This window comes from Nanorana parkeri, unplaced genomic scaffold, assembly GCF_000935625.1.
Source record: "Nanorana parkeri isolate BGI_ZX_2015 unplaced genomic scaffold, ASM93562v1 scaffold593, whole genome shotgun sequence".
Classification (NCBI taxonomy): domain Eukaryota; kingdom Metazoa; phylum Chordata; class Amphibia; order Anura; family Dicroglossidae; genus Nanorana; species Nanorana parkeri.
The window spans coordinates 908,456-926,940 of NW_017306861.1; the positions used below are offsets into that span (position 1 = coordinate 908,456).

At 46.1% G+C, this 18,485-nt stretch overlaps 2 protein-coding genes across 2 annotated transcripts in view; one reads left to right on the forward strand and one right to left on the reverse strand.

The window, feature by feature from the left end:
• The window catches only part of LOC108792036 (NACHT, LRR and PYD domains-containing protein 12-like), a 25,369-nt gene extending 13,428 nt beyond the window's left edge, over positions 1-11,941 (forward strand). Inside the window, exons 7-8 of the mRNA XM_018562715.1 lie at positions 11,460-11,554; positions 11,869-11,941. Coding sequence (XP_018418217.1) covers positions 11,460-11,554; positions 11,869-11,941 — 168 coding nt within the window. The remainder of the gene's footprint in view (positions 1-11,459; positions 11,555-11,868) is intronic.
• Positions 11,942-15,336: 3,395 nt separating this feature from the next.
• Positions 15,337-18,485, reverse strand: part of LOC108792038 (zinc finger protein OZF-like) — a 5,995-nt gene continuing 2,846 nt past the window's right edge. Inside the window, exon 6 of the mRNA XM_018562716.1 lies at positions 15,337-16,368. Coding sequence (XP_018418218.1) covers positions 15,365-16,368 — 1,004 coding nt within the window. The 3' untranslated portion in view covers positions 15,337-15,364. The remainder of the gene's footprint in view (positions 16,369-18,485) is intronic.

Here is an 18,485-nt window from a genome sequence, read left to right on the forward strand (position 1 = left end):
TGGTGGTCAGGTCATGGTGGGAGGGGGGGCGCGGGGCTGGAGGGCAGTTGGTCTGCAGAGGTGGAGAGAGGTACAGGCAGTGGCGTAACAATCGCCATAGCGAATCAGGCGGAAGCTATGGGGCTTGGGCACAGGGGGGCCCGGCCAGGACACCCCCCTGATGCCGTGACGGCTGCCTGGGTCGCTATGGCTTTGAAAGCGCAGCTGTTTAGATCACTGTCAGTGATCTGTGCAGCGCTGCGTTCTTCTCCACAGCCGCGCTGAGTCAATGAGAGCCAGCAGCAGCGGTGGAGGAGGCTGGACCTGGCAGGTGAGGAGGAGGCCCGGGGGTCAGCAACAGAGGAGGTGGGGCCAGTGACGGAGCAGGAGGCGGGGCCGGCGACAGAGGAGGGAGCGGGCCCAAAGAGAGGGGGGAGGGAAAGGGGAGGGGATATTGATGGAAGGGGAGGGCATTTTGACAGAAGGTGGAAAAAGATGGACTGGAGGGGATTGCAGGGTGCCAGAGGTGTGGGTAGGGTGGCAGAATGGGGGCAAGGTCATAGTAGAGGAAGCATGCTAATATGAGAGACTGGGGCAGGTGCAAGGTGCTGTATGGCTTTGATGGGCAGAGCTGGGAGGAAGACAGCACAGAGCACTGACAATAGAACTGAGGGAGGCGATAGGCAATGACCATGGACAGTGTGCACCACCATTTTGTTGGAGAGTTAGACGGGCACAGACACTCCTCACAACCAAATATGGAACACAAACTAGCCAGCAGGTTCTTGTTACACACCTACCAAGCAAGCCCACCATGCATGCGCGATCGGGCACCATTTTTTTCCCATCCATGGGGTTGCCATTGTTACGAAACCCCCAGATGCCATTTTAATGAAGTCCATTACAAAAAGAAAGATATTTTATTTAACATTTGAGCTACAATTTCCACACACAATACTTCACATGCATGCAATTCATCCCACTTAAACTATTCATACTTTTACAGCAATTTTTTGGATGCGCAATCAGTATCTGAGGCTGGAACTCAGCAAAAACAGTAAGTTGCATTCTATTTTCTTTCCATGGTGCTTTTTGTTAGGGTATTCTTTGTATTTGTAATTGTGACTTTTTTTTTCCTATCTGTGTGCACATTTGATAGCTATTTACCTATTTCATAGAAAACAAACAGTACCACAAATACTATATGGGTCTACTGTTGCTTTAAATTGTTTTTAATTTTTCTTTTTCTTTAAAAGAAATGTCAACTACTAAAAAGGAAAAAACACAAATACAAGTTCTGCCTTTTCCCTTGGACCCTCCCCTTCCTCCTAATCCCCTGCCGATTAGCTTTTATAGGGATTTCCTCTGACCTTTAATGTAGATACAACCAAAATGTGTCTCAAGAAAAATAACCACAATGCTGGAAAATAAAGATTAATTAAATTCTTCAATTAATTGTTCATTGATAATGTTCAATATGCTAAAATCGAAAACATCTAATGCAACTCCCCAAAGAGTTGACATGTCCCACCACCCTTACACAATTTACACCAGTTCTGGTCCCAACATAGGAGACGTACATTTTACAGCTGCACCGATCTACATTATATTTCCAGTTAGAATTAATTGCAGAGACATTCTGTTACAGAAAGATACTTCCCAATGTTCATTTTCTTGCTTTTTTTGTTTTAAGACAGTACATTGAGGTTGCTCTCAGAAAACCAAGTTTATAAAAAAAAGTGACCTTGTGGATCCATCTACAACTATAAAGGTAATACAATATACTACCGTGATTTCTAATACCAGTTAAAGTGACACTAATCTCCGGAGTTAAATCTTAAAAATCTATAGCAGTCCCTGAACTCTGAACACGGCTGTAGATCCTCCAATCATCTCTGAATTGGTGCTGACACTGTCCTTCCTTCTGGAGGGGGGGGCTACTTATGTTCCCCATGGTCCCTGTGTGTGTTGTAAAGTAGTCATTGCTCCAAGCTCGCTCCCGGGATGGACTACAATCTCAATACAAATCAGTAAACTCAACATGAGATTGCAGTCCATCCCGGGAGTGAGCTCAGAGCGGTGACTACTCTACAACACACACAGGGATCATGGGGAACAAAAGTAGCCCCCCTCCAGAAGGAAGGACCAATTCAGAGATGATTGGAGGATCTACAGCCGAGTCATACACAACTAAGATACATTGTTGTTCAGAGTTAAGATACTTGAATGTATTTTTAAGATTTAACTCCTGAGTGTAGTGTCACTTTAATTAACCAGTTATGCAACTTGAGAATGCTTCACACAGCCCAAAAAAACATCGTGGAGTTACACAGGGTGTTGTAGTACACCCCTTCCTTCGCATTTGTTGGCAATTTCCAGCGTCAAAATGATAGCCGTTAGTTGCTGTGTAAATACAGCTGCTGCTGTCAAATTCTTTTTATAAACACAGTTCAGATAGGAGATAGAGAGATACAGCGCACCATTGCTACTTTTGTATGTACTCATTCACCAGTTTCATTCATCTGCAGATCAAAGGGGTGGACTTCAATCTGCATTTGATGTCAGTCCATTAAACTTAAAAAGTTTTAAAAAAAACATAAACGTAAATGTTTTACCACTTCCAATGTTTACTATGTAACACTTCTACTCTGGAGCAATTTCTTAAAGGAGAACTATGAGGTGAGTGAATTCCACTCCTCCTCATAGTTTGAGCCGACCTGTGACAATGATACTGTCACAGGTCGGCTCAATAGATCGGGAAGTGAGGGAACACATAGCGTCACTCCCTCACTTCTCGATCATCTCCCGGCAGAGAGCCGTGACTGTCACTCACGGCTCCCTGCAGGGATTCACCCCTCCCTGCTCTGATCCTCCAGCGCTGACTGGCGGAACGGACGGGGGAGGGGGCGGGTACAGCTGGCTCTGCCTCTAGATAGGCAGAGCCAGCTGTCACTCACGCAGCTGGGTGGATCTCGACAGTAATGTGGGGATCTGTCCCGGCTGCGGTGGTCTCAGTATACCGCGAGCTGTAGCTCTCTATATACTGAGCTTTGGGTCACGGGAGGAGGCTAGTATATGTCCTCCTGTGACCCTGCAGTGGGCGGGTACAATAGCTAGTTTGCTATTGGCTATTGCAAAGTGAAATAGCCAATAGCAATCTAGCCATGCGTTCCTATGCTGGTTTTTTGTTTTTTTCTCTGTCCAACGGCGGCCCCGATGTGAGAAAAAAAAAAAAAAGATCGAAGGGCAAGGTTTACTCTGCTAGATAAAGCAGAGTAAACCTTTCCTGGAGAAAATTTTTCTCTCTCGGGCGGCCGGGAGCCGCTAATAGCGGGAGACTCCCGGAGCGCCCGGGAGAGTTGGGATGACTGGATTAATATGCTCCAACATGGAGACTCATAGAGTTAGGACCACACTTCACAGAGGAGCCTTGACGGGGCGGTCTGGCTTCTACATATTTTTGCCCAAAGGTTTGTGCAACTAAAACCTCTGCTTTTAACGCATACTGTTGACAGGTAACTTGTATTGTTGCAGGCCACCTGGCAGGTGTGCTGGGGACTCTTTTTATGGGTGTAGAGGGGGGAGAGCTGAACGGGTTAAACTAATTTCTCTATTCAGCTTGTTCTTCCCTTTTCTTTTCCATAGACCCAGCGGCTGATTCATCATCAGACTGACGTCTTCTGAACATTATTCTAGAATTTTTTGTAATCTGCCATCCACAACTCTGGTCCCGGCTATATCTCAAACCTTGTCTCAAAGTATCGCCCTAACCGTCCCCTCCGCTCTTCCCCAGACCGCCTGCTTTCCAGCTCCCTTGTCAACTCCTCCCATGCTCGCCTCCAGGACTTCTCTAGTCTCTCCCATCCTCTGGAATTCTTTACCCCAACCTGTCTCCCACCTTGACTGCCTTTAGACGTTCCCTAAAGATTAATCTCTTCAAGGAAGCCTATCCCACCTCAACCTAACCACTCAACCTCATGTTCTCAAACAATTCATCCCCAATGGCGACCTCCTCATGTATCACCTCCCCCTCTCTTTTAGATTGTAAGCCCTCAGGGGCAGGGCCCTCCTTACCGTCTTGATTTGTATTGTGTTTGTAATGTCTTCCCTATATTGTAAAGCGCTGCGCAAACTATTGGCGCTATATACATCCTGTATAATAATAATAATTTGTACAGTGAATTTGCCATTCCACCAATTCCTCCATTTTATATTATACATTGTGTGGGTACACTCTTAAAGTAGATGTAAACCCAAACAAATCTCATATAAACTTTTAACATTGCTTTAAAAGTGTTATACAAGACTGATCCGCTGTCTTCCTGCCATGAAGGCCTTTGCTCAGGCACTTCCTGTTATAGGATGACAACGCTCTGATCCTGTGTACCATTTGTGTTCCATCGTTATCACCCTGCCAAACATTATATTCTGATGGACTAAAAGAAACAAGAGAAACATCAGACCAACATAAAGATCGGAATCGACATAAAGTGACATTAAACCCTCAGATTTTTTAACATAAAACAATACTGTAATGTGCGCCTTACTGTAATCCATGGTAGTTTCCCTTCTCTTTGCTGCTCTTCCTTTTAAATCTGTATCTGTTCTCATGCTGGGCAGAACTTCTGTTTTGCAGCAGACTGCCTTGTCTCTGGAATGGCTACATGGTGTCTGTGTATACATTTGTATAGGTTCACAACCTGAGCCAGCACTACAGGAAGAGGCACTCAGCTGCAAAGGGAAGTTCTCCCCCAGCATGAGAAGAGATACGGATTTAAAATGGTCTCTATGGTCTACAATGACCCCCAAATCTTTCTCCATTTCCGACTTCCCTAGCAGCATATCCATAATTGTACAACCCATTTGCTTATTTTTAATCCTAAAGTGCATTTATCGACATTAAGCCTCATCTGCCACATAGTTGCCCACTCCCCTATTCTATCCAGGTCCTCCTGTAATGTTATACTATCTTGGTCCGTTTATATTACCCTCCCAATTTTGGTATCGTCAGCAAACACTGAAACATTGCGGTTTACACCCTCCCCAATGTCGTTAATAAACATTGCTTTGTAACTTCTCATTTGATATAATTGTACTATGAATTTGTGCTGATGTATGTTTTGTATGGACAGCGGTGTATTTACCTTTGCACACTATACAGAGGTGGGTGATGCCATCTACGGGAATCGGGGGGGTTGTGCAGCTTTGCCCTAGGCAAGGCAGCATCGCCGCCCTCCGCGAATCTGCCGCTCCAGGCAAACACCTTGTTTGCCTCGCGGAAGATACGCCCCTGTGGACAACATATTGATATTGCCTAGTTTCTTCCTCATCTATTGTTTTCCTCTGCACTTCCCCTTGTATTAGACTTGTGCGCCGTCAAAAAATACGTTCCGTTTCGTTCCGTAATATCCATTATTTCGTAATTCGTATCCGAAACTCAATTCGGATTCGTACGAAATACGGATTTTCGTTAGTTTCGGCACGTTTTCGTAACTTTACGAACATTCGTTATGATGAAGTTAAAAAGCAAAAATACCTTTGTTAATATTGGAGTCGATGTGGTAGTTGTTTTTGCATCCAAAATACGAATTCCGTATTTCGGACTTTAAAAAAAACTACCATCAACTCCAATATAAATGTACTTTGCTTTTTACCTTCAATATAACGAATGTTCGTAACGGAACGAAAATACGTCAACGGAATTTCGTATTTCCTGCCTGTATATTGTAATGCAACTCTCAGCAGCAGAAGAGAACCTCTGATTGGTCAACCAATACGAATTCCGTTAACGGATTCCGTATCCCGAATTTCGTATTTCTTATAAAAAAAAACTACCATCAAGTGACTCCAATATAAATGTACTTTGCTTTTTAACTTCAATATAACGAATGTTCGTAACGGAACGAAAATACGTCAACGGAATTTCGTATTTCCTGCCTGTATATTGTAATGCAACTCTCAGCAGCAGAAGAGAACCTCTGATTGGTCAACCAAAACTAAATACCAATTCCGTTAACGGATTCCGTATCCGTATTTCTTATAAAAAAAAACTACCATCAAGTGACTCCAATATAAATGTACTTTGCTTTTTAACTTCAATATATAACGAAGGTTCGAAACTGAACGAAAATACGTCAACGGAATGTCGTGTTTCCTGCCTGTGTATTGTAATGCAACTCTCAGCAGCAGCGGATCCGTATTTCGGATTAAAAAAAAAAATCTTGTCATGTTGTTCAACCTCATTTACAGGGGTAATATTAGTTCCTGTTTCAAAGAAATTCGGATCCGAAATTCGTTAACGGAATTTCGTATTTCGGACATAAATTCGGAAACTGCCATTCGGATTTCGTATGCTTACGAATCTACGAATTTCAGGAAAATTCGTACGAATTTCGATTCGTAACTAAACAAATCACACATGTCTACCTTGTATGTGTACGGCGTTTGTACCATCTTTTATCTGATACTATCTGACCATTCATCATGAACTTCATTATTGATGTTTTATTACATACCCTATTAAAAATACATTTTTGTTTACTGGAGTCTTTATCCTCATACCGCACTGTACCGAATATTTGGCCACCAGAACTACATGTAGCGCCCGTCACCTTTTGTGAAGTACATACTATATATTTAGTGATAGCCAGGGCTGTAGGCAGCCTGCCTGAATTTGTAGCAGCCGATACATGGTTAATCCCAGGTGTCCAACCTTGTCTGTACCCCCTAGGGCGGAGTGAGACTCTGTCACATTATGGGACAGCCAATGGGTGACACTGTAATGTCTGTACAGGGCAGCAGCCAGTCACTGGGCTTCTAGTAGCCAGTGATGTCTGCTGACAAGTGCATATATATTGGTGCTCGCTCTCTTGCCTGGACCAGCCATGGACTAAGGTTGGGTCCTGTTCAGCCTGCCCCTAGGCTAGGCCGAGGCCTGGGGGTGGGAGTTGGCCGAGCTGCTGAAGGAGAAGTTTCCTTGAAAGCTTGCAGTCAGGAGAATGCCTGAAAGATGGAAGAACCAGGATCAGTGACCTTGAAGTGCCTTGGATTTCATGGACTTCTGAGTGGGGTCAGTGTTCTTTCATAAAGGTGGAGATGTACTCCCTAAAGGATAGAATCCTGTGAGTCTGGAGCGAAGGAGGCCTGTGCACCTAGACCCTATACCCTCTCTCCCTAATTAGAATTGAATAAACTGTTGAACCAGCATCTCACAACTGGAGCAGACCTCAATTTATGGGCACAGGAAGAGGGCGGTTAATGCTAATGGGGCAGTTGGAAATCTATCCCTAGACTGACTAGATATGGACTTGTTCATCCAGCGGCTCCTTTGGGGGTGAGCGCTACATACATATGGACTTTTTCCACACTGCACATACAATTGAACCATCCTGACATTACCTGAGCTGAGCAAGGATTGGGCTCTCTGGGCATCGAGAGCAACCACATCAAGAACCTGTGTGGAGACAAATGTAGTGTCCAGAAGTGCTGATCCATTTATTTGGTTGCCTGCAACCTCACCAGATGGAAGTGATAACCATTATATTTAGTTCAACCTCATTTACAGGGGTAATATTAGTTCCTGTTTCAAAGAAATTCGGATCCGAAATTCGTTAACGGAATTTCGTATTTCGGACATAAATTCGGAAACTGCCATTCGGATTTCGTATGCTTACGAATCTACGAATTTCAGGAAAATTCGTACGAATTTCGATTCGTAACTAAACAAATCACACATGTCTACCTTGTATGTGTACGGCGTTTGTACCATCTTTTATCTGATACTATCTGACCATTCATCATGAACTTCATTATTGATGTTTTATTACATACCCTATTAAAAATACATTTTTGTTTACTGGAGTCTTTATCCTCATACCGCACTGTACCGAATATTTGGCCACCAGAACTACATGTAGCGCCCGTCACCTTTTGTGAAGTACATACTATATATTTAGTGATAGCCAGGGCTGTAGGCAGCCTGCCTGAATTTGTAGCAGCCGATACATGGTTAATCCCAGGTGTCCAACCTTGTCTGTACCCCCTAGGGCGGAGTGAGACTCTGTCACATTATGGGACAGCCAATGGGTGACACTGTAATGTCTGTACAGGGCAGCAGCCAGTCACTGGGCTTCTAGTAGCCAGTGATGTCTGCTGACAAGTGCATATATATTGGTGCTCGCTCTCTTGCCTGGACCAGCCATGGACTAAGGTTGGGTCCTGTTCAGCCTGCCCCTAGGCTAGGCCGAGGCCTGGGGGTGGGAGTTGGCCGAGCTGCTGAAGGAGAAGTTTCCTTGAAAGCTTGCAGTCAGGAGAATGCCTGAAAGATGGAAGAACCAGGATCAGTGACCTTGAAGTGCCTTGGATTTCATGGACTTCTGAGTGGGGTCAGTGTTCTTTCATAAAGGTGGAGATGTACTCCCTAAAGGATAGAATCCTGTGAGTCTGGAGCGAAGGAGGCCTGTGCACCTAGACCCTATACCCTCTCTCCCTAATTAGAATTGAATAAACTGTTGAACCAGCATCTCACAACTGGAGCAGACCTCAATTTATGGGCACAGGAAGAGGGCGGTTAATGCTAATGGGGCAGTTGGAAATCTATCCCTAGACTGACTAGATATGGACTTGTTCATCCAGCGGCTCCTTTGGGGGTGAGCGCTACATACATATGGACTTTTTCCACACTGCACATACAATTGAACCATCCTGACATTACCTGAGCTGAGCAAGGATTGGGCTCTCTGGGCATCGAGAGCAACCACATAAAGAACCTGTGTGGAGACAAATGTAGTGTCCAGAAGTGCTGATCCATTTATTTGGTTGCCTGCAACCTCACCAGATGGAAGTGATAACCATTATATTTTAAAGGTAAACTCTGTATACATTTTTAGAACTCTATAATACTAAACCACAAGCGTTTTCCCACCTTCACTCGTTTTCCTTTTTTCAAGTGTGTTTCTGTATTTGAGAGGAACAAGCAAAAGACAGAAGTACCATGGATGTACCTTTATCATTTTCTCCTCTTTATACATCTAAGTACCTTGGACATACCTCATCCTTATCCCCCTCCTCATACATCTAAGTACCCTGAACACACCTAATCATTATCCCCCTTTTCGCACATATAAGACCCTTGGGAGTACCTCCCCCTCCTCATACATTTAAGTACTTTGGACATAACTCAGCCTGAGCACCCTCCTCATACATCTCCGTACCTGCGACGTACCTCATCATAAGCCTCTTCCTCAAACATCTAAGTACCTAATCATTAGTCCCCAGCTCGTACATATAAGAACCTTGAACATACCTCCCCCTCCTCATACATCTAAGTACCTTGGATGTACCTAATCATGTCTCCTGCTCGTACATATAAAAACCCTGGATGTACCTCCCCCATAAAAGGTTTTCAGATAAACCTCATCATAAGCCCCTTCCCATACATCTAAGTATGCTGAACACACTTAATCATAAGTCCAATTCATGTTCAATTTATGTCCTACAACACGCCTCTGTGCCTCTTCATACAAGTCCCGGAGGTTGCTGTATTGCTGGTTATTAATCTGACATGCACAGCAATGTCTCAGCCTGGTGTTGGATAGCAGGGTCCTTGGTAAGGGTCACAGTTCTTACAATGGAGACTATTTAACTAAAAATAAGCTAAGGGGTCCTTCCCTTTCGTAATTGGTAGTACTCTTCAAGAAAATAGTACTTACCCAAAAATAATGAAGTATGAGACCAAGCAAGAAAGATAAGTGGTTAAGTCTGGAGAGCTACCTGTCACTGTGTTTATTGTCTTGCTTCCACACAACCATAAATGTGGATAGTGTGGATGTCTTTGCTGAAAGTCTAGGTATAGCTAAAGAGAAATGCACTAACCAGAGCAGCCTGTTGGACCAGATTGGACTTCTGGATGAAAGATTTCACATATTCCGAGCAAGAATATGGCTTGTCATCCTGGTTTGGATGCCAGGAACCATGCTTATCCATGTTTGATTTGTGAATAAAACCTCTCCAGCATTCGGAGCATAGAAATGGATTTTACCCTGTGCAGCTCCTTTGATGGAAGGGACTCTTTGATAAAGCATTTATTGTACTTGGAACACTTGGAAGATCTTTGCCCCGTGTGAAGGGTCTGATGGTTATTGAGGCAAGACTTGCAAGAAAAGCATTTTCTGCACTCTGGTTCCTGTGACTTCTGAGGTGTTCAACAAGGTTAGCCTTCCCGTTGTGAGACTTCTTATACTTTGAACAGTAGAGCAGCCGGTCCTCCTGGTGGGTTCAGAGGTGGGCCGAGGCTCTTTTGCTTTCTGCGTCTGACCAATCTCATACTCCAGGAAATGGTGGTCAATGATGAAAAAAATGACTACACTCCAAACACTAAAAAGGCTTTTCACTGGTGCGAAATTGCCAAAGTGACCTCAGATGAGCTTTGTGGTTGAAACATCTGCCACACTTCCAACAGGAAAACCTACGGATGCTTCAGTTAGCTGGAGCTGTGACAAAGTCCTAGATGTACACCTGGGGTGAAGAACTTCACTGCTACCTTGTTATCTGACGATAACACATTCCACCGAGTTGATTTCCTTTTGTCGGCAATGTCAAAACTATGTATTGGTTCGCTTATTCCTAGAAACCCTCTTCAGCCAATGATACATCGACATTAAAAAATGAACTTAGCAATGTCCATACACAACACGTAGAATTGGAAACTCAAGGGCCCCTCCTACATTTGGTGACATATTCTGGAGGTGGGGCACAGGAGCTCTGAACTTGGAGCCCAAATGAACACATGACAACTGGATTTGTGTATTTCCAAATGAGTCCTCTTTGAAAGGTCTCTGCAAGTTGTACATTAAAGGAGAACTATGAGGTGAGTGCTTTTCACTCACCTCATAGTTCTAGCCGACCTGTGACAATGAGACTGTCACAGGTCGGCTCAGTAGATCGGGAGGTGAGCGAACACATACCGGCGTTCCCGTCTGATCCTCCAGCGCTGACTGGCGGAACGGATGGGGTAGGGTAGAGCTGTCACTCACGCAGCTGGGTGGATCTAGACATAATTGTCGGGATCCGTCCCGGCTGCGGCGTCTCAGTATACCGCGAGCTGTAGCTCGCGGTATACTGAGCTTTGGGTGACGGGAGGACGCTGGTTTGTGTCCTCCCCTTACTCTTAGGAGAATTATGGGGAAAAGCCCTGACCCCATAGTTCTCCTTTAATACTCCGCTAGACTGATATCTGGAGCTCTCAATATGAAAGTTCACCCAACGAGTAGGACTCTTCTTCCTCTTTAAATTGAAAATAAAGTTTTGGGGTTTTTTTCATTGCCGATAGGCACTTTTTATGACGGAAGAAACTGCGTAGGTCTCTTTTACCACTGAAGCTTCTTTGTGCCTGTCAGCACACTGAGTACGCATGCACAGCTTAGTGCCCATGCTCAGAAAGATTCTTGCTGAGATGAATGACATCTTTAGGGTCCTGGCAGAATCTGAGCGGAGAAGAAGACCGGGACAAAGATGGAAGCACCGACAAGGGAGGAGAGGCTAGACACCCCAGCACTGGAGAGGATGGCTTTGGCAGGTAGGATGCCGTACATACAAGTGCATTATGGCCACAAGCCCCTGGGCCCCCCCTATTACTACTGGATCCTTCTGTAGGGAACACACACACACTGATGTAATACATTTTCCCTGTGTGCTCATCAAATCTAGACAAACCATCAACACTGCTCCAACAAACATATGATTCTTTGACCTTGTTCGTTTCCAGAACAAGACAACCAATAACTCTGGAGCAGCAAGTAGGATGGTATGGCCCTTCTCCTAGTTCTCCCCATTCATTCTTATTGGCCATCAAATATGGTATATTGATTAAGCGTGTTCTACACAATTTAGAAAGATCAGTTTCATCCAGAGCCCCTTCTGCAAACTTTCCATCTGCAAAACGGATTGTGAATTTTGTAACTAAAGAGCCACCCCAGGAACGGGTTAAACCCCAAAGAATATCTGTTCAGTGCCTTAGCATTCCCAGCTCATTAAATACAAAAGGAGGGCTGTAGGCAGTCTAAGTCCTCATCTTACATCGGCTGTGGTTGTCAAGGAAGGTTCTGTCTCAGATACAGGGCCGGACTTACTCTCTCTGCTGCCCCAAGGCCAGGTTTCTCAGTGCACCCCCCTACCCGCCCCCCCTCCATGGAGAATGGCAGACCTGCAGGCTGCATACAAGTGATCTCGGTGACATCGTTGGGATCACTTGTACAAAACAAGCGGCGGCTTCCCCGCTGTACATTTAGCCCTGCTGGCCCAAAGCAGGGCTAAATGTAGAAAACAACTACCCGCCCGGCGCCTGGAACTCCATGTCCCGGGCATCGGGAGATAGGAATTCCACACCCCTGCTGCCCAGAGGCCAGGCCTTGTGGGAAATCCAGCCCTGCACAGATACCTTCTGGGTGCTATGAGTACCTATGGCAGCATCTCAATAAACTACTGTTTATTTTTGGCTTAAGTGGTTTCCAGTTAGGACTCTGGCTTTACAAAGCTCTCTTATTAAAGTTAAAAAGTTGAGGGCGTTCAATGAACAGCCATCTCTACGGGTATATGGAGTTTAATGGCAGCCATCAGAATCGGTCCATACACAGCCTGGGGGCAATACCAGGTGGTGTAACCTTTAGAAGGGACCAATGGGCAGTCAGATGTGTCACCAGATGTAAATTTCCCTGACACGTGCTTGCCTAAACACTCCCTATTTATCCCCCAAGTAACTGCTGAAACCACTTTTTTTCAGTGCTCTCCATCCTCTGTCAGTTTAATAATGACCCCGTACATACTGAATGAGGATAATGAAGGAAAAAAAAGACAGACACGCCTGTAATTGTTTACTGCAGGGCTAAAATAAAACCCACACACACACACATATATATATAATTATCAATGATTTTCACCAGTATCGAATGTCCAGATGTCCTCTGCAAAGTGCGTACGTGGCTCCTCCTCTCCCTTTGTTGAGCATTATAAATTACGTCTTTAAATAAATTAAAAAAAAAAAAAAAAGTCTAAAGGTGAAGGCGATAGAACAATCACAGTCGATGTCAGGGTGGAGGCTGAAGTGTGTAAACAAAAAAAAGATAAGAACTCTACTAGTCAACATCGTCAAGAAGATTATTTGTCTCTCCAAGAAGGCAATAAAACATTGTCCAGGAGTAAAAAAAAAAAGGTCGGAAGACGTTCTTACAGCAGGAAAACTTAATCTGAATGGCCACCAGTTCTGCCAAACACAACACATCCCTATTGTGCATTCAGGTAACTTGGCAAAAGGAGGATTTCCGGTATAGGGAACAAAACAGTCCACCCAAAATTAGTGGTTGGTGGATGTTTGAGCATTAAACCTTCTAAGGGTTCCTTCAATCTCTTGGCGACTCTACTGGTGCCATCTCTGATCGAGTTCTCAGGTTTGCACACCCGTTGTGCCTATTATGAGGGATTCACACCGTCCCTGTGTGGAGTTCCCGGGTCTGCACACCATTTTCTATTATCAAGCGAAGCTGGAACACTCAGAGATGGACGGGAACACCCAAATCCCCAAGGTGGACAGGAAAGAGCTGGCAATTTTGACAGTGAAATCTCCCCGTTTGTGTATTCAAGACATATAGTAAGCTGGGAGATGACTCAGCACCCCAGAATCCAGCTTCAACTAAAATATCCGTTTTGAGTGTACGGACTCTTTCATTCCCTTAGCCTCAGAAATATCTACTCTAGTGCGGAGTATTTATTTTCAAAAAGCTTGAAGGAGCTGGAACATCAACAACCTTTCTATATCTCTTGGGATTAAACTGGAGAGCTGTCCACACCAGAGTTTCCTGCCCACACCAGAGTTTACTGCCCACATCAGAATTCCCTGCTCACACCAGAGTTCCCTGGCCGCACCAGAGTTCCCTGCCCACACCAGAGTTTACTGCCCACACCAGAGTTTACTGCCCACACCAGAGTTCACTGCCCCACGCCACTAAGTGATCCTCTTGTTCTCGAGGCTGGATTTTCATTCATTTTAAATTTTGTGGGATACATAAAGAGTCAGAGCCCATAACAGGGAGGCACATGGTGGACGAAATCCCAACAATGGAGTTGCCGAGAGATACAAGAACCTAGAAGGTGGTTCAACTCCTGATCATCTCCCAAAAACTGAACCATCCTATAAGTAGACATCAGACTGTCTCATACAGATGATTATTGAGTTATTGCATAGCGTTACAAGGACATGGAAACATCACGTGTGTAAGAACATAGGTGAGATGGTCTGAGAGGACAGGAAAGTCCATTGCTACATGCTTCCTTCAGACAACAAGGACTCTTTCACTGTCTCCAATTACTGTGCTCAGTACTGCAGCTGGAGTCCCATTACCAATTGACATAAGTTGGACACCTCTGGACAAGCCGGAGCCTAGCTGGTGCCATGAAAAATGGGCACATCTTTATTTTCCATATATTTTCATTGGGACATCTTGGGAAGTCTTTGGCGCAGTTTCTGACTTCCAGGTTTCCTTGTCTGTAGAAAGGAACTAAAAGAAGGGCAGGTCAGGAGGAACAGAGTGTTGTGTGTTTTGTATATTGCCCAGTGATTCTTTAGAGCTGTGCCACCATGGCTTTGACCTCAAACATTAAGGTAGTGAAGATATAAAGGCAGTGGCACTGCTGGGAGGTCATGGGGACTGAAGGACTGGTGGGGTGGCATGGGGACTGAAGGATTGGTGGGGTGGTATGGAGACTGAAGGACTGGTGGGGTGGCATGGGGACTGAAGGATTGGTGGGGTGGTATGGAGACTGAAGGATTGGTGGGGAGGTATGGAGACTGAAGGATTGGTGGGGTGGTATGGAGACTGGAGGTCTGATTGGTGGGAAGGGGGAGGGATATGGAGACCAAAAGATAGGTGGTGGTGGTGGTGGGATGGGGTATGGAGACTAAGGGATTGGAGGGGTATGGAGACTAAAGGATTAGAGGGCTATGGAGATGAAAGGATTGGTGGGGTATGGTGATTTATGGTAGGATATGTAGACTGAATGACTGGTTTGATTTTCTGATTGAAGAAACAGTGAAGTTTGCACACTGAGGGATTGGTATGCTATTGAGACTAAAGGACGCATTGTTATGTGTGGGTTATGAGGAAGAGGCATGGAGAGTAGGGGGTTGGGACACCAAAACTGAGGAACAGGGACACCTGGATAAGAAGACAAGGGCAGCCACATCAAAAGACAAGTTCACATTATTGGTGCCATGGAGGTTGGAGGAACAGATGCATGGAGACAAGAGACTGCCAGACTGGAGCATGAGGCAAGTGAAACAAACACCCTGCACCCTCCTCCTCAGGAAGTTCTGAACTGGTAAGCAGCACAGTATCTAGTCACGATGAGTCTTCTGATGCCTCACCAAATATGACTTGTGAGTGAAGCATTTCCCACAGCCCGCACAAGAAAAAGGTTTTTCCCCAGTGTGACTTCTCTGATGAAAGATAAGCGATGGTTCCTTCCTGAAACATTTCCCACACTCTGTACAGGAGAACGGTTTCTCCCCACTGTGGATGGACCGATGATCGTCCAAGAATGATTTGCGGGCGAAACACCTCCCACATTCAAGGCAGGAATAAGGCTTCTCCCCCGTGTGGGTCTTCATGTGCTCCGCTAGGTTCGGTTTATGGGTGAAGCTTTTACCGCACTCCGAACACATAAATGGCTTCTCCCCTGTATGAATCCTCTGGTGCTGCCCGAGGTAGGACCTCTGCGTAAAGCTTTTCCCGCATATGTCGCAGGAAAAGAGTTTCTCCCCTGTATGACTTCTAACATGCTCCAGAAGATTGGACCTCTTGTTGTAGGACTTCCCGCACTCCGAACAAGAGAAAGGCTTCTGGCCCGTGTGCATGGTCTGATGGCTGGCCAGGTAACACTTCCGGGTGAAAGACTTTCCGCACTCTGCACAAGAAAAAGGCCGCTCGCCCGTGTGAATCTTCTTATGCTCGGCCAGGTTGGTTTTGTGAGTGAAGCACTTTCCGCACTGCGGACAGGAATACGGTTTCTCGCCCGTGTGAATCTTTAGGTGCTGCCCGAGATAAGACTTTTGAGTGAAGAATTTCCCGCACTGTGGACAAGGGTGGAGCTTCTCGCCGTTGTGAGCGCTGATGTGTTCCACCAGGTTGGATTTCTTAGTGTAGCACTTTCCACACTGCGGGCAGGTGTATGGCCTCTTGATGGCGTCGGCTTTCTGATGCGTAATAGGGAAGTCAGGGCTGGCTGTAGAAAATGTATCTAATGTCTTATCTGGGCTGTAAGGTCCTCGATGGATATCTGAGGTGACAAAGTTTTCGGGGTTACCGTACCCCTGAGACGTGTTCTCAACGTAACGCCCATCTGTCGGGATTAAAATGAAAGAAAGGCATGAAGTCATAGGAATGTATATCATTGTAACATACATTAGAAAAAAGTCACATGGTGCTCCAGTGCTCTCCTCTTCTACTTACAGGAGGTGGGATCCTTTTTTAGGTGTCCACATCACTGCCTATTGTCTGTCCAGCGGCGAGGTCCTCTCAGGATCAAGGAGAGGAGTGAAGTCAGCATGGGGGGGGGTATCACGTACCTGAGGATGAGACCGGAAGACTAGGAGGCGTCTCTTGCGACTCGTGTCCTACGACCCCTGGAGTTTGGGAACAGGAGGACGCAGGTCAACGAGGAGCAGGAGTGCCACGGATTGGAAGCGGACACCGTGCGGGAGACTTCCTGTAGAGAGGTCAAGGATCAAACCGGGGCGGGCAGCGCAGGACCAGACTCTGGAGCCAGAAGTCATAGTCGAGGAAGCCAAAGGTCCGATCCAGCCGGGGCAGCGAAGCACAAAATCAGTAGGCAAGAGCAAATCCAGACAACAGGCCGAGTTCAGGGGCAGGCAGCAATCAGAAGGGTAGTCCAGGGCAATCCAAGTCAAACAGGACAGAGGCCTAGACAACGGGCAACATAAGCTGACAAGACCATCAGCAATGTGAAGCAGGCAGGCTCGTCCTTATATAGTCACCTAATTGAGGCAACGCCCTCACTTCCTGTGTGCCATCCGTCCGCGCTTCTCCCCGCGCATGCGCACAGTGGCGTGCTTCCCGAGATTGGGCTTTTGCACCTGCGCGGCCGCCATTGTGCCCTTACAGGGGGACTGTGGAGGACCAGCCAGTGCAGGAACATCTGCAGCACTGGATTAGTGACCCTCCCACACCCGGGCACAGTGAGGGACCCGGACGCGGTCTTAAGTATTTCTTGCTTCCTAAGGTAATGACAATAAAACTGCACAGGATAGGCCAATGAGGTTGGGAGGGAGCTTGATATTTGCCCGGATATGGGCTTTGGGAGGTCAGCCTGACCAGTACTAATATCTCAACCATAGATGAAAAACTAATGGGCTCAGTCACCCGCTCGGAGAAGTGGGACCTTTTCCCTGGCAGGATTCCTGGTTCTACCTCAACAATAGTAGAGTCCCATGCCGTCAACTGCACTTTCTACTATAAAGAAAGAATACAGAAACGAGAAAGTGACCCTTCGTATTGGACTGAGTAGCGTTTCCAAACGTGTCCTCAAATCCCACCGATATCTCGTTTTGGAAATATCCACACAGGCGTGGTGACAGGCTAGCGCCATGTCATGGTGAGATTAGGCAGTTTGGCAATGCACAGAATCCAGAGCCGGGTGTGAGACTGAGGTATCGATGACATCTAGGTGTCTCCCCCACACAGGGTGAAGGGTTCCAGGATGTGTAGGCCCATATGGAGATAACAAGCGTTTTTGTTTTCTCGGAGCCTGGCAAGTTCTGGTCTGGGTCCTGAAGACTTTGTAGACATTTGGCAGATGTCCATGGGTCCTTCTGTGTGTGGAATGGCTGAAAATCAAGGCTCCATCCTGTGCTTCAGGAGACAGAGTCAGGGGTCCTAGGATAAGGCTGTAGGACATTGGTCAATGACTAGAGCGGGGTGGTAGATACCAGATGATAACCAGAACCAGCGTTAAGTACACGGGTCTACAACCAGGTCCAGATGGAAGCCACCAGTGTAAATCTAGGACAACAGAGAAGGTCTTGGGAACAAAGCTCATAACAAGGAAGGAACCAGCCTGAAACTAGAGCTAGGTGAAAGGTGTGAGTCTAAAGCTATCATAAGGCAGGATGACTCGTGCATCCAAGACCAGACCAAGACCGGAATTGTCCCAGGCCAAGACCGAAATTGTCCCAGGCCAAGACCGAAATTATCCCAGGCCAAGACCGAAATTATCCCGGACCAAGACCGGAATTATCCCGGACCAAGACCGGAATTATCCCGGACCAAGACCGGAATTATCCCGGGCCAAGACCGGAATTATCCCGGGCCAAGACCGGAATTATCCCAGGCCAAGACCGGAATTATCCCAGGCCAAGACCGGAATTATCCCAGGCCAAGACCGGAATTATCCCAGACCAAGACCGGAATTATCCCAGACCAAGACCGGAATTATCCCAG